Source organism: Haplochromis burtoni, unplaced genomic scaffold, assembly GCF_018398535.1.
Source record: "Haplochromis burtoni strain Fernald_Lab_line unplaced genomic scaffold, NCSU_Asbu1 Contig_305, whole genome shotgun sequence".
Taxonomy (NCBI): Eukaryota; Metazoa; Chordata; class Actinopteri; order Cichliformes; family Cichlidae; genus Haplochromis; species Haplochromis burtoni.
This window is the reverse complement of record NW_024582666.1, coordinates 682,874-708,105: the sequence shown is the minus strand read 5'-3', so window position 1 is coordinate 708,105 and position 25,232 is coordinate 682,874. Positions and strand designations below refer to the sequence as shown.

Sequence of the window (25,232 nt, the reverse complement as noted above, 5' to 3'; positions counted from 1 at the left end):
CAAAGCAGATAGAAAAGAGTGTGGGGCATTTCCCACACTCACTGAAATGGCATCCAAGATGCCTTCATAACTTTAAGAAAAGGAAAGAAAAAAGGCAATAAAATGCAACAGCCTTTAAATTTGGTTTTATTTGTAAAGTAGATGTCATATCATACATGTTAAATAAACATTTAATTCCAACAATACATACTAATGATATGGCATCCAAGGAAATGGGTAAAAGAAAACTAAAAATCAGTAAGTGATGTAGACTTGTAAAATAGCCATTATATACAGTATATACACAAACATAATCTAACCTTGGTGAAAACACTCAATGTTACTGTCATTCAATTCCATCAGCAGGTAAACACAAGAGTTACATTAAAAACGGACTAATGTCTGAGTTTACCTCAAAACAAAACAACCCCAAAAAACAGCCCACTTAAAACTCTTAAATGTGTTAAATCTGGAGTGAAAATTTTTTTCTTGAAATGCACGGCAACTCCTTTTGTGGTGAAGCTAGCATTACTACACACAAGTACAGATATATGGAAGGTTTGAAGCATATTAGATTCATACAAGTTGTTTGAAGTACTAATTAGAAGAAATGACATTTTGAACCTGAGATGAACCTAAAAAGTAGAAAACTCAGGATTTTTAAAAAAAAAAAAAAAAATTTCTACTTTTTATTTGCAGTTGCTGTCCCGATGACGCAGTCGTTCACCTGCGGGGGAGAAAACAAAACAAAATTGTCAAAAATGTTAAAGTCACAGTGAAACTTCAAATCCTTGTACACTTCAGTGGTATTTATACTGTAAACCTAATCCCTATGCTGTAAACTGGCATGCAACTCTAGGAATCACTCATTTCATCCACTTTTGCCACCATTTTCCACATTAATTAGAAGAAGAAAAAATGAAATAAATGAATCGATTAGCTCAAAGAAATTCCACTGCAGACGAGTGTTTGTGGTTAAACTGCAAAGCAAGCCACGCACATGGTGCAGGCCACTTCTGTGGGCTCTATCAGGGATTTATGTGACTAGTCGACTAATTGTCACTAGTCTGTATCAGACTTACCAGTCATTCAATCTAATTGTTAAAATTTTAAATTGATGCCCAATGCTGGTACATTGTGTTCTAAATGTTAGGCAGCGACCTGCCACCAGATGGCGCACTGTTGTTGAGAAACACCATAAATCTATTAATCTACCCTGATCTTCTTGTTAACACTGAGATCGCAGATACACGCAGAGGAAATTAGTTTTCTCAAAGGTGGAAAACCTCTCCTTTAGGAGAGCAGTTAAGTCAATGGGGGAGGGGCTCAGAGTAGAGTCACTACTCCTTCACATCAAAAGGTGACAGCCACCTGGGCAAGGTGTTCTGGGCACGTCCTACCAGGAGGAGGCCCCAGCATCCTTGGTCATGCTAGCCAGTTTACATCTATCAGCTGTGGTCAGGAGTGGTCCTTCCTGCTGCCCCCACAACCTGACTAGAAAACGGCTGTATAATGTATTACTTTGTTACTAAATTTCTGCTTTTATTGAAAAGGTTGTCATTAATTTTCAGCAGCCTGAATCATTCGCGCCACACTCAGTCGTACTTTTAGATTCTCAAATGATTGTCATATTTTAATAGAACTTCTTTTGTAGTAACGCATTTTCATTTGTATTTAACAGAATGTGATAATTGTTTAAGATACCTCTGCGTCTAGTTTGACAGTTTCTATTAATCAGTTCTGAAAATTAACTCAATATCTGAATGTTCCTTAGTTTTACTTTAGTTGGTTAGTCTAATTATTTCCCCCTCGATTAGTCGACTAGTAAATAAGACGCCAGGAACATCCCTACTCTTCAGACAAAACGTGAGTATGAATTACACACCAAGGTATTAAAATGGATATGGAGTATGGCTTTGGTTTACCATAAACAGCTAATGTAAGGACATCATTAATGTACTCTGTCCAATGAACACTGGAAACAAGACTGCACTGACCTTACTGGCAAACCTCAGTGAGTTTAGAGTTTCCCCAAAGCTGTCGGGCTCCGGGGCGATGTTAACAAACATCAAGCTGCAGATAAAGACATCCAAAATTAGCGCCAAAGAATAAACAGTCACAATCTGAAGTGATGAGATCTGAAACTCTCAGCTACCGGTAAATATTTATTGGGGATAAATTCCTTCAGTTTTATGTATCGTCATTATAAAGATTTGTGATGTCAACAAACTTACGTTTTGCTGTTTCCCCCCAAACATCCCTGCAGGAGGTAGGTGAGCTTCGAGTTCCTGTAGGGAACGTAACTCTCCTGAAACACAAAGGCCAAAACATCATTAATACTGTAAACGTAAAGAAAGCAGGTGTGACATCTAAGGCTACAGAAACTGCAGCTGCAGACCTTGTTGGCCAGAGCGGCGATAACGATGCCCAGGTTGGACAGTGAGCCGTTGATGGCGGTCATCTCTTTGAAACGGTCACCCTGAGACTGGCTCTTCACCATTCGCTCACTGCCAGCCAAGTCCACCAGGCACAGAGTGGCTACATCAGAGCAGATTTTGCACTGGTTACAGTAACAATAACTAACCAGACTCAATATTATAGATCCAAAAAGAAGAAACCACATTCCTGATGCTGGTACTTCCAGTAGGATTATACTCACATTTGCACTTGGCATCCCTGCCGGCATTGACTCCCTCAATATCCAGCTGGAAGACTGAGTGGGAGCGAGACGAGCGGTCATTCTGGGCTGTCTGGGCAGTGGAGCGATTCTGATTGGCCAAAGCAATCAGACCGAGAACCTGAGAGGACGTTTTAAAACATATAGAGCATCGATAAAGTTTGGTAACAATTTGTCAGCCGATTTGAAATTAATTTTGTTCTGAGCTACAGATGTCTGTCTGCTGTACCTGATCCTCATTGGAGACCCGCTCATAGGTGAGATTAGTGATTGTCACTTCGTTGCTGGTTGTCTTGCGGATCTCATGCTCCGGTCTCTTGCTGGACTTGCCGGTGTACAGAAGGTCCCTCAGTGTCTCATTGTAAATTTCAACAAAGCTCGCTGTGAACGTGAACTGAAATAAAAACTAAAATGAGCACATTCCCTCAAACGCACCGCGAGGGCACACAGCAGACTGCAGTGTGAAAGCCCTCTGACGCTGAGGAGCAGAAGCAATTTAACACTAATGTGAGACTTTTGTGGATAAAAGAAGAAAAGCACAACATTAACAGTGCGGCAGATTAATCATAAAAGCTCCACTCATCTGTATGCTCAAAATCATCTTTGGTGCTTAAGGAAATATGGCCGACTGTGGTAGAAAAGCAGTCTGGTCTTAGATGAACAACCTGTAACACTTACTACTCAAGTCTTTCAGATAGTCTGCAGTTTAAAAGCTGCTGCTCTACCACCGTGTAAAGCTGCTACCACTGACCTTCTCTTCAGACATTCAAACACAAACCAAACCAACCTCCCAGCCTTGTTCTCCCAGTTTCCCTGCAGCTTTAAAGATCTGTTGCACAGCTCTGGGAATGACACCTCTGGTCTCGTCAACCTCGTCCCCCTCCATGGTGTACGTCTTCCCGCTGCCGGTCTGACCGTAGGCAAAGCAGCAGACATTGTAGCCGTCCAGTGCTGACTGCACCAGCAGTGAGATCTCCTCAAAGACCTGAAGATAAAGACAAATTTATACATTTCCTCCACGCACAGGCGGGGACCACAAAAGGAAAAACAGTTTATTCTTTGATATACTGTAAAATGTGATATTCACCTCCTGCTGGGAGGCCCGAGGACCAAACACACGGTCGAAGCTGAAGTTGTAATTCTTCTGAGTGTCAGCAGTTTTGCCCGTGTGAGACTGAAAAGCACAAAACTCAGTTCAGTTGGTTGTTTGTGCTTCCTCTTTGGGTTAGGGTTCATCTACGCTGACACTGAATTACACGTGTTAACTCACACAGAACTCAAATTCTCTACAGCCAACAGTTTCTTTAAACATGCGTTAAGTGGTCCTCATTCTTACCTCCTCGGTTTTAGCCAGCGTTATCGCTTTGTTGTCACTTGTGGCGAGTTGCACATGCTTGGGAAGACCTCCACCTACCAGAGGACGCACTCTGCAGAACACTCTGATATTACCCTGCAAGAGATACAAGAGTGAGACTGAAACTTAATATTTTATTGGTTGCAGCAAAATCCGAAGGATGATTAGACAAATGTGACCAGCACACGCCAAAAATAACCAAAGAACAGAGAAAACATTCACATTTTGTTATCATAGTCAGTATTGGATTTAAAGAACAATTTGTGCACATGAAGAGGCACTTTTATTAGTAACAGAAGCAAACTTGCCTTGAGCTCTTGTATGGTGTTGTGGAGCCGTCTGCGCTCCATCTCTCCAGCGTAAATTTCATCCTTCTGCTGGGCCACAGTTTCTTTCAGAGACCGAACCTCCTCCTCGGAGTCTCTGAGGTTTACCTGCACACGGGCCAGAGTCGACTCCTGCACAGAGAGCTTCATCTGGAGCAGAAAGAACAAATGATATTAAGGTTTGGCAGGTCAGCCCATCTGTACGTTTATCTAGTGATAAAAAACAAGCACGGCTATTCTCAGCTGCTGTTCAGTCAATCTTTTACCTTCAGAGTCTGCAGCTCCGTCTCTTGGCTGTCTCGGAGAGTCTCCATCACTTTGTATTTCCCCTCCAAGTTGGTGAGCTCCTTCTGAAGAAAGTTCTTATCGCTCAAGACTTTCTCCAGCTCATCCTGGACTCCTGCCAACACCTGCAGCTTCCTCTCATACTCCCTAAAAACCCCAGAAGATAAAAGCAAAGTCAAGTTGTCAATGGTTAACACGACAATTTCAGGAGTAAAATTCGTAACTGAACGTTTATTTTCCAAATGAAATAGTCATCGTACCCGATCTGGCTCCTCTGTATCTGAAGCTCCTTCTCCACTTGCACAATTTTTCTTTGGCTCTGGGACACCGAGTCTTGGAGAACCTCATTTTCCTGATTCAGAGTCTTCAATTTTATTTGGTAGTTACGGACCTTATCCTCCATGTCGCTGACCTTGCCCTTCAGATCCCAAGGGTTTCGTTTTTGTGTTCCACCTGTACACAAACGCAACATTTTCAATTTGTTTTTTTCTGGTCTGTTAAGAAAAACTATTCTACAGAAGCAACCTTTAAACTTCAAATGCATAAAGATGAACCAGTGACAGCTGAATTCCATTTACGTGCTTCATGTTTATGGTCGTGTTTGCACAAACTCACTCAGAATCGTGGCTTATTTCAATGTACTGGGTCACTTTTTGCACACTTTGAAACATTTTCAAAAGCATTTAAAATTTATTGAGCGTTATTAACAAATCGAAGCCCCAAAATATAAACGTTTAGTTGTCAGAAGAAATGAAATTAGCAGAATTCATTTCTCACCTGTTTTTGTGCCGGTGGATGCAACGGGTTGTTTCATGTTGCCTCCCTTTGATGCAGTTGAAGCTACAGACTGCTTAACGACACCTAAACAGTAAACAGATGCATTAAATGATCACATGTTCATCTGGGACCAAACTACATACAAGATATGACACTGTCCATGAACAAATTTGATTAAACTTTAAACTGCTTAATCACTGCTCCAGATGAAGGTTTGTGACCACAGTGTCTCAAGTCCTGCCACATATTTAGCATTTCTTACCTCTAGACGGAGCCGCAGCTACAGTGGCAGCTCCTACAGCTCTGAGTGGCCTAGCTGTGTTGGAGAGAGTGAAACAAAGGGGATTTTTTTCTCAATGTTACGAGGGGAGAGGCGCACTATATACTGTGTGAACATGTTTTTTTCTCTGTTTTTTTTAAATAAAGTTAATGCAGTTTTACTTTTTGACTGGTTTAGTTTGGGGACAGCCTTTTAATGAAGTGCTTTACTGAGATAAAGTAGTTCTCCGACATAAACCAATGTAGTTTGGAGTAAAACAAAAAGATTTCAACACTCGGGATTGAGACGTTACTTACAGATAGGTGCTCGGGTTGCTGCGAGAGCAGGTCGCTTGGTACCAATGACCGTAGTCGCTGGTTTAACCGGATCTGCATCCTTACGGAGTCTCTTCTGCAAAACAAAAGACCATTAGCATACAGTGAGAACAAAGCTGAGTCTTGCGCAGGTTTCAGGGTAAACCCCCCCCCAAATGCACATTTGCCACACAAAATCCATCACATGGGATAGATGTCCCAGAAGAGCTTCCATGCTGAAGTACCACAACAAGAACGCCTTTATATCACAAACCCTGCAGCTGCTGTATTGCAACAATAAGAAGAAATTTGGTTTACCATCTAAACCTTTTCAGGCAAAGCAGCATGGCCAGCTCTGGTTTACTAGCCTTCTAAGATACCTGCTTGTGCATGTGAGGATGTCTCACCTCCAGCAAAAATTAAACTCACAAATACTTAACAGTAATCTAAAAGTCAGACAGTAGCAGTAAAAAGGTAAACAGAAGGGTTTACACAAACCTGTGCAGGTGCCAAGTCCTGGGCATTCTCCGCGAGTACCCTCTTACTTGACATTACTGGCAGGCGGGACATGCTCTGTTGTGGGCTAAGAGGTGAATTATTGTTAAAACAGATACAAAGAAAAAAAAAACTTGTTTATTTCTTCATCATGAACAGCCATGTTTTCCTCACTTCAAAGCTGTACTGCCACTCAATAAATCATTTTGCGTTTAAAACCCACTCGACATTTTAACACTGTCCTCTGTATTAAAAAAAAAACAAAAACGTAGTAATCCTTCGTCAAAGGAGCTTGCAAAGAAAAGCGTCTGGACTTCTTTAAGTTCTTCTTCGTGTTACCCGAGTTGCAGTTGTATTTACCATTAAGCACACCAAGAACAACAACAGTCACTTGCATATCACGTGCCACATTTATTTTGACAAGACAGTAACAACGTGGTAAAGCCAGGTTTTATTAAGTAGCTGTTAAAATAACGTTGGCGTCTCCGATGAGACTTGGGTGTACCAGTAACCAATACAATGGAGACAAACTAGGGTGTTGCACGGTGATCCACACCTGCTTGGACATAACACTCATATAAAAGTGCCTGCTAATAATGAAAATCAATCACACGAAAACGTAATATTTACGTTTACAGTGAAAATCACACGAAAACGTATTATTTACGTTTACAGTGAAAATCACACGAAAACGTATTATTTACGTTTACAGTGAAAATCACACGATTTAGCGTTAAGTCAACTCAGATAAACTTAATAGACCCCTATAACAGAGGTCCGACTTTAGTAACTTACCGAGTATGATGTGAGCCTAAACAAAGCCACTGTGTCCACAGTTTTTAGCATTTACATTAACCAAACTTAACTTGCGTAATTATCGAGTTAAACCAAGATAGAAAATCTTACTGGGACACGCTAATTTTTAAATCAGCTTCGATTAAATTACATAAAGACATCACCGACACTAAACCCGTCCGTATGATCGCTAACGTTGACGGCAGATACCCTTAGTACGAAAAAGAACTTCTACATTAAATTACAAAACTTTGCTCTTACGGTTTAAGTCGTGTTCCGCAACACAAACTGCAGATTAAAACACACACTTCACTGTAATATATGAAACAATTACCTTATAAACAATTTCCGTGTCCGCGGGATCTCCGTCCTCGACCGTTTAAATTTGAATTGAACTACCTTGGTGAGCGTCTTGCCGTGATTGGCCGAGATAGCCCGAACCCCGCCCCGTACGTGTGTATGCGTGTTTTGGCTTTCGGACTTTTCTGCTTGGGCGGGATATACCCTGTTTGAATACTTGACTCCAGTGCTAAAGGCCAAATTCTAACTGACTTATGATCAAACGAAACAATTAAAAAAAAAAAAAAGTCGTATAATTTTGGTATATACGAATCGCTTTCTTTTTCAAGTACATTAATTAAATATATATATATAATTGTTATAATCCATTTTTTTTTAGCTACATTGTTTAAAATAAACATCATACGGTGGCCCGGAGGTGCAAAAGGCAACTGTTTGGGGGAAAAACGCGCATTGACTTATAATTCTTATCATTTCTATTCCAAAGCTTAAAACACATCTTAAAACGCCTGAAAGAAGTAGTGTAAAACATTAAATTACGTGCTTTGATATGGTTTGCTATGTTTACAGAAATATAATCTGTTCTTTTTAATTGTTTTGATAAATAATTGTTATGACAGAAACCTTTGGACTGCTTCTGGTAAGACACACGTACACTCTATAAAAATCCATGTGCAGTTTGTATATGCTTTCCTAGCGAAAGCATTGTTTTTCTATAAATGGAGCTAAAAGAAACACATCACGTTGTAGGTCTCGGTGTAGACAGTCTTCTAAGCATGTGAATCCTTTTCATACCATTGCTAAGCCTTTGCAGCATAGTCCACTGCAATTTCCAAACCACGTGGGGATGGTAGAATCACAGATTCCCTGAACCTGAATCAAAAATTCAACTTCATTAGTTTTGAGAATAATACCCCCTGATCTTTACCCTGGGTATCTAGGATACACTGACCACGTGGAGCTGCATGCTGTAGCAAAAGAGCAGCCAAAACTTTCATTATAAATGTTCATTAATAATATGTACTGTTGATTTTAATAAAATACCAATAAAAAATGTAGTGCTTTCATCATAAACAGGTTTTGAACTTTATTCTCCATAAGGGAAGAAACAGTCTGTTCAGATGAGCAAGAGGTGTAACTGTGCATACAGTATGAAGAGTGTAGCATAAGAGGGCAGTTAACTGTATTATCAGGAGCATTGGTAATAACATTAACAAGAATATTGAGAATGGGTTATTTCTCATAAAAAGACACAATGAAATACAAGGAGTATACATGGAGACAATCAGCCGTCTGTATGGGCATCCTGAACATTTCTGATTGGTTAGAGACGGCGTGTGCGGTGTCCCAGGTCACCAAGGTCACAGCTTCTCATAATCATGCTTTAATTATTTGCAGATGTATCATGGATACGTTAGTTTTAAATATCATATGGTTACAGTATTAACATGGTTCTCTGAGTAATTGAGACCATTTTTTCCCATAAGTTCAGGAATCAATCCCCAACAGTAAACTTAGCACAACAACACCTGTACAGATGTGGAATTACCTATTTTAGCCAAACTGCACCTCTGGGAAGCCTCAGTGGTCCCTGTTTATAATGTATTAGGGATCCACCAATATTGGTACATATTCACCATCAATGTCACTGGGATACTGATAAATATGAGATTTGGCTAATTATCTGTTGTGTTACAATTATATGACTGAGTAATTGGGAATGGGAATAATTTAGGAGACTTGAGAATGCCATTTTAGCTCATTGATAATTAAGTTATTTTCATTTCCTTAGTACAAAACTTGTTACTTTAAAAATCTGTATAAATTCATCCACACTGTTGCCCCAATTTCCATTAGTCCAGGGAACAATACTCAAGTCCTGCCCTACAGTGAACCTATATAACAAAAGCACAAATGTGGAATTACAGATAGTTTTACCAAAGTGCTTCCCTTATGCCCAAAAATATTTTAAATGACTAATTAAAGTCCCTGCTAATTTTCTTCTTGCAATTCACTGATATTGGTACGATATTTGTGCCGTTGCCTGCCATTGGGATTAAGTTATGAGGACAGACTTTAGAAAAGTATTTATATGATTTAAAAGGCAGAGCTTTAGAGTTCACTGACATCAAAAGGGAACAAATAGATACATCCTAATTCTTTGCCTAATTATCACACATGAGGTTTAGTTGACTCATCTCTGGTTACGTCCTAATTAAGATCAGTTTCACAGTCTGTAGATGGTGGCTGTGGTTGTGATAAAGAAAACAATTATTCTCCTGTCATCTCCTCACTTTGCTGAGCGTGACGGTCTCACAGCCTGTCAGCTTTAAAGTTGACCTGGGACACTGCCAGTGATTTGGTACATGTTAATTTGATTTCCTTTAGTTTTCATAGATGCTTTACACAAGACATACTTCCCTTTTACAGATGAAAAAGTCTTTTCTATGTATTTTATGTACAGCATACTGCAATATCATAATGCCTCAGATTGATAATAATGTGGATAACATTTGCAATACAGTTATAATGGAAGTAGTAATAATATGTATGAAAAGTTCTTTAAAAAAAAAAGATTAATAACAGTACCTGTCAGCCATTTTCATCACACAATCATTATTTTCCCAACAACCATCCTGACAATAACAAACTGGGCTGCCTTAAGTCATTCGAGGACAGTAAACAGTTGAATAGCAACAAAAAAAAAGAAAAAAAAAGGGACCAAGACGTTCTGTTAGGACTTTTCTCTCTGTTCCATCACATTCATGCGCTCACGTTGCTTTCTGTTTGATCACACATTTCTCTGTTGGTAGAAAAATACATACATATGATATATAAAAAAAAGGTAAAGGATGAAAAACATAGGCGTGAAGTAAGTTTCATCAAGTGCTTTCGTTATGACCCCTCCCACCCCCGTTTTTCTCTCTTTCTGTCGTGGTTCCTGCTGCGGACTCCTTACATTTAGTGCATTCTCCGACCGATCGCGCTATCTTATTTAATACTTTGGGAAATGTTTCCTCGCTCCTCTGAGAGGAGGTGGGTGTAAATAAGGACATCATGATCTGTGAAATGTACACTTTTGAGATTCGGCTGCAGGCTTTAGCGAGACTTCCCAAACGCACGCTTCATTTTTCTTCCTGCTGCTCTTTCCTTTGTAGCTCCAATTCAGTGTTTCTGATGTAGTCTGTGACACCTGACTGTGCCTTTCAGATGCTGTTTAAACATTTCTGCACCGCTGCTTCAGATGCTCTCATGAATCTCTACAGTCTCCCATCATTCACTCCTTTTTTGTTTTGGCTTGAACTAATAAGTGATGAATGTTCAGATTAATGTGATCTGAATGTCTTCAACATTTACACTATTCTTTGGACCATAACTGCTCAAAGAATAGTGAAATTAGTTTTTTTAATTTTACAGATATTTTACACCTTTATCCTCCAAAGATCCCTCAGTCAGGACTGAGAGATACATGGCAAGTGGGCTCAGGAATCAAGAAGCAGACTGTAAAATATCTGTGTAAGTAATTTATGGTTGTACTCAGCATCAAAGCTTCTTAAGTGGGTGAATTCAAATTTACTTCTACCCATGATTGTATTGCATTACCCGACTAACCGCTTTTAAAAAATAATCTCACTGAAAGCTACAGAAGTCTAAACTGAATACACTAGTGTTTTTACACTTTCAAATTCAGTGATGTGTCAATAAAATAGAAGATCTGAATTATAGAAATTCACCCAATCAGCTGTTTTTCCCTTGATTTTAAGAAGGCTCTAATACTGAATACAGTTAAATTACTTGTACATATGGACCATTTTTACTCGACTAATCCCTCGAGCAGAGCAGGAAGACGCAGCCTATGAGTTCATGTGCTCCACCTGTATGGCTGATGTGGAGACGGTTAGGCAGAGGTCTTTGTGGGTCACTGGCAGGTCTGCCACAGTGACTGGTTTGTACTGGATCTCGCTGGCTGACACTGTCTTGTACTGGTGTAGATCAAATGGGCAGGGGACCACAGATTCTGTGGGTTGCTGTTGTGGCTGGTAGCTGCCTGGGGGTCCGGGGTTTGGGTTCTGGTTGTTGTTAGGGTTCGTCTGGTTTTGGAGCTGGCTCGCTCTGCCCGCACCTCTCCCTCGACCGCGGCCTCGGCCCCTGCCTGGTGTCAGACCCTGGGCCTGCTGAGCAGCTACTGTTGCTGCCACTGTTAATGGGTCGGGGTTGTGCTTCTTCATGTGTTTCATTAGATACGTCTCCTGGAGAACGGATGACAGAAGTAGAACACATGATGTCAGGAAAGATAAACAGGAACAATGTGTTTTGATTTTTTTTTAAACTATTAATATAGCTTTGTGGTTGTATGGCATCACTAACCAGCCATTTAACCCTCTCAAGGCAGGGGTTGCCGATTGGCAACAGTTAAAAACTAACAACCTCATTACCCCACATACATATTTTATGAGGTTTTTTTTACTCAGAAGTACCACTGCAGGACTTGGTTGTGCATTAGCAACAAAAAGTTTAATTTGAGCCTGAGAGCGTTAATATTTATAGTGAATGATTTTTGAGTTAATGAGTTTTGCTGCTGGGCAGAAAAGTGCTGCAAAACATCTGGATGTGAAAGTGAAGCTAATCTTTTTTTAGCTTTTGGGTAAATAATTTAATCCACATTAGACATTTGTGCCATCTGAAGACTAAATGAACGTTTGTGTTCAATCTGAAGAAATATCCTTCACACACTCCCAAAATATCTATGAACAACTAGGGCTGAGCCATATCATACCGTTCACGGTAATACCGGTATGATGTTGGGCAACTATAAGAAAATGAAATATCACGATAGAATATGGGTAAAACGCACATGTGCAGTGTCTTTGTTTACATACGCACATGGCGGCGACGGAGAATAAGAAGGGCGAAAGCGGATCGTTGAATGAAACGGATGAACCAGAATTGGTTTGTAAAAATGCTGCAACTTCAGTGGTGTGGAACTGGTTTAGCTTTCGTCCGTCAGATACACAACAAAGCACTATTTTTGGTAGAGCATGCTAGCGGGCCGTCGTTATTACCGTGTTTTTTGGAAAATACGGCACACTTAAAATCAATCCTTGGATTTTTGTGAAAATCGACAGTGCCCCTTATAATCCCGTGTGCCTTATGTATGAATTCTGGTTGTGTTTACTGACCTCGAAACGATTTTATATACACGGCGCTTGAAAATCTGTCAAATGTTTCAGTACGACTTTGCTAAGCTACGAAGCCGCACCGCTTGATGGATTGTCGGAGCATTACGGCTATCGTAGGCAGGAGCCTCGCGGAGTGATACGTGCTGTGCTTCAACATAATATTACGGTATTGTGTGTGTATAACCTGTTTTTAAGTTTTGTGGATATTATACATGGTTATGCTGAGGATATGTCGGCCAGTTTCCACTGGAAATGCCTTTTGGTTAAACTGTCAGCGAGGAATTTGCATTTGCACTGTTAAATTTTTATATAACTTTAATGCACATAAAAAACAGCTGCTTGTTTAAGTGAAAATACATTGATTTTTTTATTATTATTTTTTTGCACAAATAAAGTTGTGGACTTGTAAAGTATTTTGTCTAGTGTCAATTATATCGTCACTTATATCGTTATCGCAAATTTTCAAATGTATATTGTGATAAATATTGTTGGTCATATCGCCCTGCTCTATGAACAACCCAAAGACACAATGCCTGTGCCCATTGATGATGTATGTGCATAATTATATAATTACTAGATACATTAACAGTACCAGCTGCTATACAGCATCTGGCTTAAACTGCACGAACAATGATTTTGGCAGAGAGGGATGATCAGTGCTTTGCAGTAATAATCATTATATTATTCTATTCTAAGACCCGAGATCAGAACAAAAGGCTCATTAGAGCTCTACATATAATGCATGTCAGACAGACTTATGGATTGTAAACAATAGTGTATTAACAGTAAAGCATCTGCAAACCAGCAGTACAATTCCTGCCAACTCTCTCCTGTTACGTCTTCTCTGTTGCAGTACAACCAAATCTACACTTTCAGTAAACTGCATGTCAGATACCAGAAGTCTTACCGAGGTATAGGATCGGTTGCAGAGGCCACAGGAGAACAGCTTGGCGTGTTTCACGGTGTGTGTGGACAGGTGAACCTCTAGACTGGCAGCATCTGTGTAACCACGGTTACAGTTGTGGCACTTGTACGGCTTGTCTTTGTTATGCTGCCGACGGTGAGACTGTGATGGAAAAATAAATAAATAAAAGAGGCATGTAAAAACTAGTAATATGTAATTTGATCTTGACTACAATAGAAAAGGCAAGAAAATCACTGTTTTCAGACTAGAGTCCGGCTGATATATCAGGCAATATTTGCTAAAATATCAGCATCGGGATTAAAGCTGATAAATGAAAATTAAAAAGGAGACATTAGTAATTCATGACCTGTGACAATAAAACATAATTATTTTTAAACTTCACTGTCCCATTATCTCAGGAAAGCCTGATAATTAACTTCATATAACAATTGTTAGGGAGACCTGTTTGTGCTTTATATGTCTCTCAAAAAAAATATTGGCCAACATGTTGAATTTTTCAATCTCTTTTTAATTATTAACAATGAAAAATGATCCAAAATAAAATTTCTGTGAAAAAAAAGGTAAGCATCAACATATCTACTACTCCATCACACTTGGTTGTACATTTTGTCTACAAAACCCAACCTGTGGAACCTGGATGAGTATGAGAACCACTGGCTTGCAAGTAAATATATGCTAGGAGCACTAGAGCCTTAGTAAAGTAATGATCATGTCAGTGGCAAAGAGAAAACCTGTGGATTCAGTACCTGGAGGTTGGACAACTGAGTGAAAGCTTTTTCACAGCCAGGATGATTACACTTGTACGGCCGGTCACCGGTGTGAATCCTGGGAAATCACAGTCAAAACAAAACAAAGGTGATGTCAAGTTTGACGTACTGACAAAGTTAAGATACTTCTAGATCAGCTCAGCCCCTCGCTTCCTCATGTTGCAGTTTCTCAAACTTCTACTTTCACTTCCTCGAGAAGGAAACGGCTTTGGTAAATTTGAATAGTGTGACCTTTGGTTGCTATTTGTGCACTTTAAAATCACATCCTTTTTTTCCAGCACATTTTATCATGAAGTGTCTTGATGCATGCTCAATCATCCAGGTAAGAAAATCCCAAAAAGTCGATTCTGTTCATGTGGACGTAGCGTTTTCAGTGGGAGGAATGTTTCGTCACTAATCCAAACAACAAAACGTTTCTCTTTTTTGGGATTTTGTGATGAAGCAATAAGCTATGAAATAAAGTTTTATAACAGATAAACTAGGCTGCTAATACATGCCAGTGATCACACATCAACCACATTCTTCTGTCCTTTCAGGTGGTAGTGCCTAGCTTTGTAACAGCCTTTCGCCTTCCATTAGGTTGAGCTAATCTGTGGTTTGATTGTTTCTATCATCCGCTGAAAACTATTTTTTATGGGTCACTCACCCTTAACGTTTGAATCTGGTTTACACCTCAGTGTATGTTTGTAGTAAAACATAAATATGGATTATTTTGAACTTTGAGGCATGCCGAGCTACTCCAGTAGCATCTAAGAGTTAAAATATGGAAGTGGGCAGAACAGATCCATCTTATAAAAGAAAAAAAGTACATGTCAGATTTGATAGATACTATAAACACACAATAACTCAAAAAGAAGGACACAAGCACAGTGACATAACTCTCCATGCACCTGCTCCCATACATGCACACATTCAAAACCCGCCCGGCCCAGCCCAGCTCGGCCCAGTACCGTGTGTGCTGCTGTAGGTGACTGAGCTGCCTGAATGTTTTCTGGCAGTAGGAGCAGGTGTAGGGCTTGGCCCCGGTGTGGATGCGGATGTGCTGGGACAGGTAGCTGGAGTTGGCAAACGACTTGGAGCAGTGGGGACACTTGTGGGGCTTGGCCTCAGTGTGGTTTCTAACACGGGAAACCGGGATTGGAGGGTTAAGGGGGTGGGAGGGAGAGAGAAACACAGAGAGAGAGAGAAACAGCGAGAGATTTTTAAGCTACAGCATGACCAAACTTCATAATGAACCGAAGACCAAATCATGCATTTAAGCTAAAAGGATCTGATCGATCAAGTATTGATCACAGATTACTAAGTTTGACAGTGTGCTCTTTGTGCTGTGTCTGAGTTGTGAAAACACAGAACGAAACATACAGCAAGCACAGTCACGCTTTTCTCTTTCTCTCTCTCTCTCTCTCTCTCTCTCTCTCGCAGTCTCTCTCTCCTTTTGGTGTGCACTACTTTGAGTGAAGTGTGAGTGTAGTGTATCTATGAATGTCTGAGTCTGCTGCAGTCAAACCAAAATGTAAATTCAAGATGAGTGCCAGGCCGGCGGAGGACATCTTCCTCTTTAAAATTAATGGCCTGAAACCCACAGAGAAAACCCAGTGCATGGAAATGAGGGAAATGAAAGCATGAAGGTGAATGACAAGGTCAACATAAAATTAACACATTTATCAGAAAGGTGACAGCCTGGATGGGAGATAGATTTATCACTCATATTGTCACAATTAATGAAATATAGTAAAATGAAAACTAATTTTAGTGTCCGATTAGCGCCTTTACCACAGTAAAAAGGGGTGTAAAACATGCAGGTTAAAAACTGTATATCAGGATGTATTTTTTAGGCACAGCACGTACAGTGGGTATGCAAAGTGTACTTAGACTTGCATCGTGCATTCTTATAAAATGTTTTGGAGTTTTTATCTTGCTGAGAATGAAAGGAAAATGTTTTAATAAAGACATCAGAATAACAGAGACATCTAGAGAAGATGCTGAAACAAAACAAAAAGGGGATGCCTATTTTGGTGAAACCTGAGTGACAGACGGGTGTGTTGGTGAGAAAAGGCATTTAAATATAACTCAATCATCCTGTCTCACTTACTGCTGGAATACAGAGTATCTGAATCTCTGCATATATAAGGAAACAAATGACATTAATCTGACTAAAGCCTGGGTTATACTCCAGTTCAGACATGGACAAATGGAGACCTGGTGCATTTGAACTTGTTTTTTCTCTTGTTTAAATTACTAGTAAATTACTTGCCAGGGAAAAAAATACTTTGACTGAATGCTGGAAGAATTAAGGAATTTCAGTAGTAGTATGCCATGTGATTGGCTGATTAAATATTTGTGTTAACAAGTGGTTGAACAGGTATATCTAATATAGGAATATGGATATGTTGCCCACATACCTGATGAACCTCAGGTAGCCATTGTAACTTAATAAATATTGCAGCTGTAAGTGAGACTGTGTAGGAGTTGTATTTAATTACCTTTAGATACTGACTCAGGGTCCCAGTTTTTAGAAAAGAATGAATGGTCAAAGACAAGTACTTAAAAATAACAGGTTAAGAGGCATGAAATAATTTAAGTTTTGGGGACTTTCAAAGATGATACTTTGACTGTGCAGAAAGAGCTTTACACTGTCAGCACTCCCCAAAACAACCCAGACAAGTCCCAAGCTCACCACTCCTTCTTCCCTTTATCTATCACCACACAGATGTTCACATGCACACATTTTAACACACGCACACACTCAGGCCCAGTACCGTGTGTGCTGCTGTAGGTGACTGAGCTGCCTGAATGTTTTCTGGCAGTACGTGCAGGTGTAGGGCTTGGCCCCGCTGTGTATACGAATGTGCTGGGACAGGTAGCTGGAGTTGGCAAACGACTTGGAGCAGTGGGGGCACTTGTGGGGCTTGGCCTCGGTATGGGACTTGGCGTGGATCTGCATGTCTGACTTGCTGAAGAACGTCACTGCGCACATCCGACACCTTGGCAGGCAAGGAATGAGAGGAGAAGAGAAGAAAACAGTTATGATAAACAAAGCACAGAAAAAACTGCAAGTATCTAAATAATATTTTCCTAAACTTAAAGCACTTTATCCTACCTGTAAGATTTGGGTCCGTCTTTGTTAGTGTGATCATCCTCATCATTTGACAGATCATATGGGTCGCCACCGTGATGCTACAATACAATAATAAAAAAAGTACTTATGGTTGTGAAGGTAAAATGCCTCATAGTTGGTTTTATAAAAGGAAACAAGGAAAAAAGAAAGAACATAGAAAATTCACCTGTCCACCAGCAGCAAGGTGTGCCAGTATTAATGCATCACTTCCTGGAGGGAGGACCCCACCCACTCCAGCCACCCTGCTCATCACCTGTTTGCTTTTCCTGCCTCGTTTTGATGGTGCCGGCATGACAACAGCAGGAGCAATGTCATCCTTCTTATCTAAAAATGAGAGAAAATTGAGAAAGAAAGAAGGGAAAGGAAACAGGGAGTGTTGAGTGAAAACAGGGACAGTTTGGAAAAATTATGATGCACAGCTCAACACCAAACCTTACATAAGACAGATACACAGATGTGTTTGATTGTGTATGGATGTAACAGTGCAATTGCAAGAATACATTTAGGTGGGAACAGGAATCAAGTGTATAAAATAAAATGGTAAAAAGAAGCCCTGAGCCTCATCATTTTTTTACGTTGAAATTATTAAAATGATGGTGACCTGCACCTGTGTATTACCTGAATTTGAGGGGTGCATTGCAGACACTATCATGGTGGTGGCAGTGGGGTGTCCAGCTACAAAAGACTGCGTGGAGGCGGTGGGGACCAGTGTGCCTTGTGGGGTGGTGATCACTAACCCCGCTAAGAGGAAAAGAAAAACTGTGATCTGGCCGTCCAGATCTCACTCTGTTAGGCTTTTGTTCTAACTAACAGTTAATGGATGATGTAGTGATAAAAGAACTTTAATTTTCAACCTTGCAACTTGAAAGCCACACAATATCTTATAAAGGACAAAGCTACAGCACTAACACAAGACTTGCTAAGGTTTATACAAAAGATTTTAACGAATATTTTTAACCCTTGTGTGGTGTTCGTATTTTTGTTACTCAGCCAGTGTTCATGGGTCTGGTGGACCCGCTAGAGTTTTGGCTTTCCAAATTAACACTATCAAACAATTTTATGTTAAATTACTCAACAGATGTTTACTTCATCCCAATTACAAGACATATGAACAGCAAACATGGTTAATTTTTTCCCTTTACCTTTGTTAGATCACATTTATGAATTAATGTGCTTCTCGTTTTTCTTTTATATAAAATGTTATAAATAAATCAGTTATAATCAAGTGGAGTGAGTGGAAAGACACAACACATTTACACGTGAAAAAATAATTAATTGTTTAATTTTTCTTTTGAAAAAAACTGAACACGGGTCTCACAGACCCGAACACCATACAAGGGTTAAACAAGCTGTGCATAAAAAAGGGATAAAACTGCTAATATTAACACTAAGTACTACTACTAACACCTAAATGGAAACTGAAAAAGAACCCTGTTGAGATTGTGATTAGTAGCCACTGTAGATTAATATGTACAGTGTCATTCACTCCTATGCACATATCTTGTGACACCAACAAATATGGGTAGAGTTCAAAAAGTTCTGGAAAGAGTTCTATAAAAACCAAAGACCTTACCTGGTTTAAATTTGGCTGAACTCCCATTTGAGATCATCTTTTATGGGATCTGCAGACAGCTTCCAACATGGCTGCTCTTTTTGTATTGCTCTCATTCTGGTTATTTACACGGTATGCACTGTGTATAACCGCAGGAAATCAAACTGTGTCAGCAAGCAAACATCAGTTTCAAGCTGATCAAGGTACATGCTTGGTGATGAGACCTGGGTCCAAGCAGCCCACAGCCAACCGGTTTTTATACGAGTCCACAGTTCCAAGTATGTCTGATGAGGAGTGAGACCACGAGCAAGCCTGGTGTGTTTTTAAACATACGCACCATGATATCGTTCTCCAGGGTAAGACATGATGAGTGTCTCCACTGTGATGTGTCTGGCACACTTTTAAAGCATTTCAGAAACAACACATTTAGTATGCCTGCTGGGTTTTATTTTAAAAACTGACTAACTTTCAACTCTGTTCCTTTGTCTGTTACTTCCTGCCCTTCTCCTATGCTCTGTGCTGCTACATGTTGCTTCTGTAAATAAAAAAAGAACTGTTCGCTTTTTCTAGAGCAACTTCTGATGGAATTGCTACCATTGTCTCGAGTGGGTGTCAGGAAGCAGCCGTGCCTGCTGCACTCCCAGGATGAGTCTGTTAATGTGAAGTTCCAATATGACATCCTGAGGAGTCTGATGAAAAACATAAAAGTGCAAACAACATGATCTGTGGTGCGTGTCATCACGTCATCGCGTACTGTTTGATGGGGCCAGGTTTTGGGCCAGTATTGGGAATCTGAAGAACACCTGCATCCCAAACTTTTTTCAAATGACTGAGCATAACATAGCAGATTTTTGACCGTCTAGCTTCACCTGGGGACATTTACATGTTCTCACTGCCATTTCCTTTTTAAAAGAGGTGCACACACTGCTGTAGTTAATTTTAGCTTCATGTTTCTCACATTAAATGGTAAATGGCCTGTATTTGTATAGCGCTTTACTTAGTCCCTATGGACCCCAAAGCGCTTTACACTACATTCAGTCATCCACCCATTCACACACACATTCACACACTGGTGATGGCAAGCTATATTGTAGCCACAGCAGCCCTGGGGCGCACTGACAGAGGCGAGGCTGCCGGACACTGGCGCCACCGGGCCCTCTGACCACCACCAGTAGGCAACAGGTGAATTGTCCTGCCCAAGGACACATTAGGACAGCATGATCTCATCTCATATGTTTCCCTTCAAAAACCATGGAGTTAGTAGCTTGTTTTTCTTCTAGTTTTTTTAATAATCACTTACAGACACCTTGCAGGTGCATTCATGCAGTCTTGTAGAATTATATTAAAATACTACCAGTTACTGCCATAAAGTAGGGAAAATATATATTTTAAAATTAAAATACATTTGGATGAGCTTTTCCTTTTTTTTTTTTTTTTTTTTTTTTTTTAAATGGTCTTTTAAAATTTCTGTAACACTGAAGCACACATGCAAACAGACATAACAGGGATGCCACCAAGATCAAGCAAACATCCAGAGGTGCACAAGAAGATGATCTTGAACAGGAGACTGGCCAAATTTAAATCAGGCAAGTTTTTTTAATAGACCTTTTCAGAGAATTTTTCTTTCACATTTGCAAAATAAGAAAAAAGACAAACTGGAAAATCATCTATGACTCAGGTTGGTGAAAACATCAGAGCTGCTCACTCACCTGCAGTCATGATACCCGTGGAGGGAACAGGCACAACGGTGACGTTCTGGGAAGTGTGCGACTGGTGCAGGTGTGCCCCCACCGCACTCAGGGGTCCGCTATTGCTGTTTCCACCACCACCCCCTCCTACATTGCCTCCGCCTCCTTCCTGTTTAGGGATCACACGTACCCCAGCCGCTCCATCCACTGAGCTGGGGATGGCGAGTACGGCCGTGGGGTAGTGGGGGGAGGAAGTGGAAGACGCAGAAGAGTGAGGAAAGGAGGGCGCACTGGCCTTCTCTGGACCTAGTTGCTCCTTCGCCTTGTTCAGGAACATGGCGTTCTCAATCTAGACAGAAGTGGGGAGTGGAGAGATGAAAGAAGGAAGGGTGTAGGAATTAGGGGGCAAAGGAGTGTGATACAGTAAGGGTGAAATGTTTCATGACGGTGGAAGGAAAAGGATATGAAATGAAGGAAGAAAGGGAAGAAGAAAGGAGACTTGCCAGAGATGAAGAAGGCAGATTGAAAGAGGAAATAGGATGCGGGTGTTTGGAAGAAGTTGAAAAAGAAATAAAAATACAAAAGACAGGAAGAAAGAGAAAGATGTGAAGAAGAGTCATATGTTTATGCGGGAAAAAAACAGGATGACCCAGAGATGACACAAGCAGAGTGGCGATAAACGTAGTGTGTGTCATGAAAGGAAAATGGAGAACAAATGAGACAGAAAATGAGAGGTTAACGACAGTAAAAACAGAAGGAATTAAAGAAGAATAAAGGAGGAAGGAATGGGAAGATTGGGGAGAGTGAAGGGTAGGAGTTAATGGGTTAGATAAGAGCAGACAGAGGAAGAGGAAGAAACAATGGAAGAGAAGAGAAAACGAAGGCATGGTGAGATGCAAAAAAAGCAAATGAAAACAGGAACAGAAGATTGAAAAGATGAGAGAGGAGAGGGACAGGAGTGATCATGTGAACCCATCAATAAGTCAAATAACTTCATCAACGTTGCCAGCATTATTTAGTGGTGTTAAAAACAACATGTTCAGGTTGTGATATAATCTTTAAAGTGCTTCTGGGTATTTTTTCCAACAGCACAGACCACTATACCATGTGTAATTCAAGACAATTCCAACAATAAGGTTGTGTCTACCTGTCCTTGTACAGTGGGGACGGGAGACCAAAAGTATGATGAGTTGAAATGGGAATCGTCCATTATTTCTGTAATTAAAAAGCAACACACTTAGAAAACACCTGTCCTGCTCCTCCTTTTTTCGTTTCTTTTCTTTTAAATGAGACCATGCATGGCTGTATTTCAGTCATCATTCAGTCCGGTTCCTTTCTTTCTCCTCCGCACGCTGACACACCGAACACGTCGGTTTCAGGATCAGCATGCAGCACTAAGACTAAATTTAGTCCACTAAATCGAGCCACTTTTCTACACAGCTAACCTTTGTTTTTAGGGATACCAATCAAGATGTCTGTGACAGATCTGAGCAGTTTAAGCTTACTCTGTTGTGGCTATTTCTTGAAATAATTAAGATTTGTACAGAGGAGGATGTGAAAGGAATCAGGCAAAGATGGTCAATCCCAGAAGGGATGGAAATCAAAAACCTCTATCTAGACCAGTGGTTCCAAATGCTGTGTCAAAGCATACTGATGTACCCTCTCAGCCCAGTAAACATTATAACTGAAACTGCACAAAAACATAGTAATTGAGATTTAATTTTCTCTATTATTCCACATTAAATACCCTTGGTTTTACAAAAAAGAACTGACAGGCAAGAGGATAACATTTAAGAGGAGATAACACTGATCTCTTTACTGTGTGGAATAAGTCAAACAAACTACCTAAAGAAACAAAAACTGTTATTAGAAATTACTTAAAAAACTGTCTGCAATTTGATGCGAGGAGATAAAAAAATGCTAAAACTGTACCTGCAAACTAAAAATTCCCTTCCTGAAGAAACACTGCCCCCTGTTAAAGAGCTTGGGATCTCAACCATATGCAGTGGGAACATTTGTTTGAATGTATGGAAGTGCCTGATAAGGCTATGGATCGCTGTTACATGCTTGCTGCAAAGCAACATACACATGCTCAAAAGCACCATTGTCACTGACCTCCTTCCAGATAACCTGTTTTCTGCAAACATAAATACAGGTCTTGAATTTGTCTTGCTTTTTACTTTTCTTTGACCACATAAAGTTTGAGAACCACTGGTGTAGAGGGCAGCAGAAGCAAGAATTAAGAAAACACTAATGATAATCAGTTTTTGAGAATTTAATGATTGTCTGTAACACAGCACATGCACTTGTTTACTACTCCCTAACACAGCATGAACAAATTGCACAATCTTAGAGTGCGTGTTTTATCAGCAGCATGTCAGTGAGGCTAGTTTTGCAACAAAATTGGATGTGGGTGCACCATTAGGTGAAAGTAACACCCTCTCCAAGAGTGCACACAGCTTCTTGACAGTTGAAAAAAACCCAAAATAAAAACCCACTGTCAATCTCATGAGTAATCAACCTGTAATCTTCCGTTTCCTGATTATGTCCCACTAACAGAGGCAAAGAAGGAAGTTTCATTGTTCTATGTTGGCATGCATTTGCACTTTATTTTAGCTTTCTGAAACATTTTGAGACCGTGAATGCCATGCATAATCCTGCTCACATACCATTAAAAGCATGCAAGTAATTACATGTTAGTAAAGCCCAACTGCCATTTAATAATTTATAACAACTGATATTCAGTAAGCCCCGCAAAGGAGTATGAGAGGCCCATAAAAAAAAATCACAATAACAATTGAGGTAACGCCATATTTCATGCATAACATTTGCAATGCATAACTCATGAAATGTTTTGCATTGTTTTTCATGAGCCTCCTCTCCCCTCTGCAACTGCAAGGTCTATAAATAAATGAAAAGAAATGCTTTCAATGCAATTTAATCATTTTCCCTGATTCTGCAGCAAAGCATCAGATGCAAGGGGCCGTTATTAGTGCAGTACAAAGTCAATGTTTCAGTGTTCTGAGAGACATTTGTTTCTTCCCCCCTTCTCTTTTTCTTTTGGACGAGAGGGTGCAAGCTGCCTCCAAAAACTGTGGCATGGCTAGCGCCGAGCTAACGTTAGCTGTGCTTTATGAATTATTGCAAAAACAAATTTGTCACAAATCGTTTAAGTCAGGGTGCTTTTTTGGAACTGAGTCTGGACAGATGTGTTAAACTGCACCCAACCGGCTGACAAGAGCGTAATAACATATCTGGGTTATGCACAAACATGGCTAACGTTAGCTGAAAAACGCAACAAGACGAGAGGAGCTAGCTAACTTGCCTCCATTAATTTTCTCCTTTTGTTCGCTGGGTTGCTCTAGCTACAAGGAGGCCTGTATATTCAATATGCTTAACTAGCCCGCCGCTTAGTAAACACAAACATCCGTGCTCTCCCTACGCCTCCATTCCTCACTCCCTGCTCATCTCGCTGAGAGAAAATAAAAAAAGAGAAAAAAAAAGTCTCGAATAAAAAAAAAAAAAAACGAAGACAGGAAAAAAAACGTCGACGCCGTTGCCTCTGTAGGAGACGCAGCTTCATGCAGACTTCCGGCGGTTGGGACGACGGTGCTCTCAGACACACTGAAAAAAACACTTAATTAACAACCGACTAATAAGTCCTGCGTTAATTACCGGTGAACTCGACTCCCCTTCAACCCCCCCGGAGCTTCCTCGGGTCGGGACAGTTGGAAAACTTTGTCCAAATCCGCCCCTCAAACCCCTCAGATATGCCTTTTTTTCTTCGTTTTTTCCTTTTTTTCCCTCCAGCTCTTCTCCGAGGAGTCAAGGCAGGCTGAGTTAAACAGCTTCCGGCCACACTCTTCAAAATAAAATCAAAGCGCGATTCTTTTAAAGTATATTTCTTTGTGTATTGCGTTTGATTAAAAGCGTAATAATCGATGTTAACACAATTAACTAAAACTAAACTAAAAGTAGGTGTAAAATATGACATTGTATGCACCGAAATAAAATGATTATTAATTATTTTTTAATTAAAAAAACGAATTTAAAACAATAGTGTTTAATCACAAAACCAGCAAAAAAGTATGTTTATAATTTTATCAAAAACAGCCTAATGAGGTTTTGGTGCTACATGACTTCGAGTCAATTGTCTTCAAAAATAGCCGTTTTGTATAAGAATATTTATTCAGAAACTATATCATTATTAACCACAAATAATGCCGAAAACTAATAAAACCAAACATACAAAAAAAACAAATACAATTTAAATCTAATCGACCAAAATCCACTCTGAAAACTCAGTGAAACTTAAGTGACCTGAAAACAAACGCCATATAATGTAAAAAGAAAAAAAGGGGTTCCGGTAGGAAAACCTTCTATACACAAGTCAAATAATATAAAACAAAAAAAACAAACTAATAATTGTGCAATAACTAAC

General features: G+C 40.0%; 2 protein-coding genes across 7 annotated transcripts; both read right to left on the bottom strand.

Moving 5' to 3' along the window:
• Positions 1-110: 110 nt before the first annotated feature.
• On the bottom strand, positions 111-7,750 carry kifc1 (kinesin family member C1). 2 transcript variants are annotated; one of them, XM_005941214.3, is made up of 17 exons: positions 7,596-7,750; positions 6,470-6,554; positions 5,975-6,068; positions 5,661-5,714; positions 5,399-5,482; positions 4,882-5,074; positions 4,603-4,768; positions 4,319-4,486; positions 3,993-4,106; positions 3,744-3,830; positions 3,444-3,641; positions 2,886-3,050; positions 2,639-2,777; positions 2,378-2,517; positions 2,214-2,287; positions 1,977-2,052; positions 111-706 (listed from the first exon to the last, which is right to left on the bottom strand). In XM_005941214.3, the coding sequence occupies exons 2-17, from the start codon at positions 6,539-6,541 to the stop codon at positions 662-664; spliced, it is 1,869 nt and encodes a 622-aa protein (XP_005941276.1). In that variant the 5' UTR covers positions 6,542-6,554; positions 7,596-7,750; the 3' UTR covers positions 111-661. The 2 variants fall into 2 exon arrangements, with proteins under 2 accessions (XP_005941276.1, XP_014195180.1); XM_014339694.2 differs by lacking the exon at positions 7,596-7,750 and adding an exon at positions 7,523-7,582.
• Positions 7,751-8,635: 885 nt separating this feature from the next.
• On the bottom strand, positions 8,636-24,637 carry znf384a (zinc finger protein 384 a). Of its 5 annotated transcripts, none has more exons than XM_005941210.3 (11): positions 24,467-24,636; positions 21,939-22,006; positions 20,813-21,140; positions 18,170-18,292; positions 17,718-17,875; positions 17,534-17,610; positions 17,193-17,417; positions 15,384-15,551; positions 14,413-14,491; positions 13,649-13,807; positions 8,636-11,811 (listed from the first exon to the last, which is right to left on the bottom strand). In XM_005941210.3, exons 2-11 carry the CDS (start codon positions 21,999-22,001, stop codon positions 11,416-11,418), a joined length of 1,776 nt encoding a protein of 591 aa, XP_005941272.1. In that variant the 5' UTR covers positions 22,002-22,006; positions 24,467-24,636; the 3' UTR covers positions 8,636-11,415. The 5 variants fall into 5 exon arrangements, with proteins under 5 accessions (XP_005941272.1, XP_005941273.1, XP_042084049.1 ...); XM_005941211.3 differs by lacking the exon at positions 24,467-24,636 and adding an exon at positions 24,117-24,460; XM_042228115.1 differs by lacking the exon at positions 18,170-18,292 and having other exon boundaries at positions 24,467-24,637.
• Positions 24,638-25,232: the final 595 nt, after the last annotated feature.

Excerpts from the sequence above, each read along its gene's own strand:
- znf384a (XM_005941210.3), bottom strand. The coding sequence starts at position 22,001 with ATGGACGATTCCCATTTCAACTCATCATACTTTTGGTCTCCCGTCCCC. Across the intron at positions 13,808-14,412 it reads CTCAGTTGTCCAACCTCCAG|TCTCACCGTCGGCAGCATAA; the intron begins GTACTGAATCCA and ends TTTCCATCACAG. Across the intron at positions 11,812-13,648 it reads GCAACCGATCCTATACCTCG|GAGACGTATCTAATGAAACA; the intron begins GTAAGACTTCTG and ends TCCGTTCTCCAG.
- kifc1 (XM_005941214.3), bottom strand. The coding sequence starts at position 6,541 with ATGTCCCGCCTGCCAGTAATGTCAAGTAAGAGGGTACTCGCGGAGAAT. Across the intron at positions 6,069-6,469 it reads AGGACTTGGCACCTGCACAG|AAGAGACTCCGTAAGGATGC; the intron begins GTTTGTGTAAAC and ends TTTGTTTTGCAG. Across the intron at positions 3,051-3,443 it reads TGGGAGAACAAGGCTGGGAG|TTCACGTTCACAGCGAGCTT; the intron begins GTTGGTTTGGTT and ends TTTTTATTTCAG.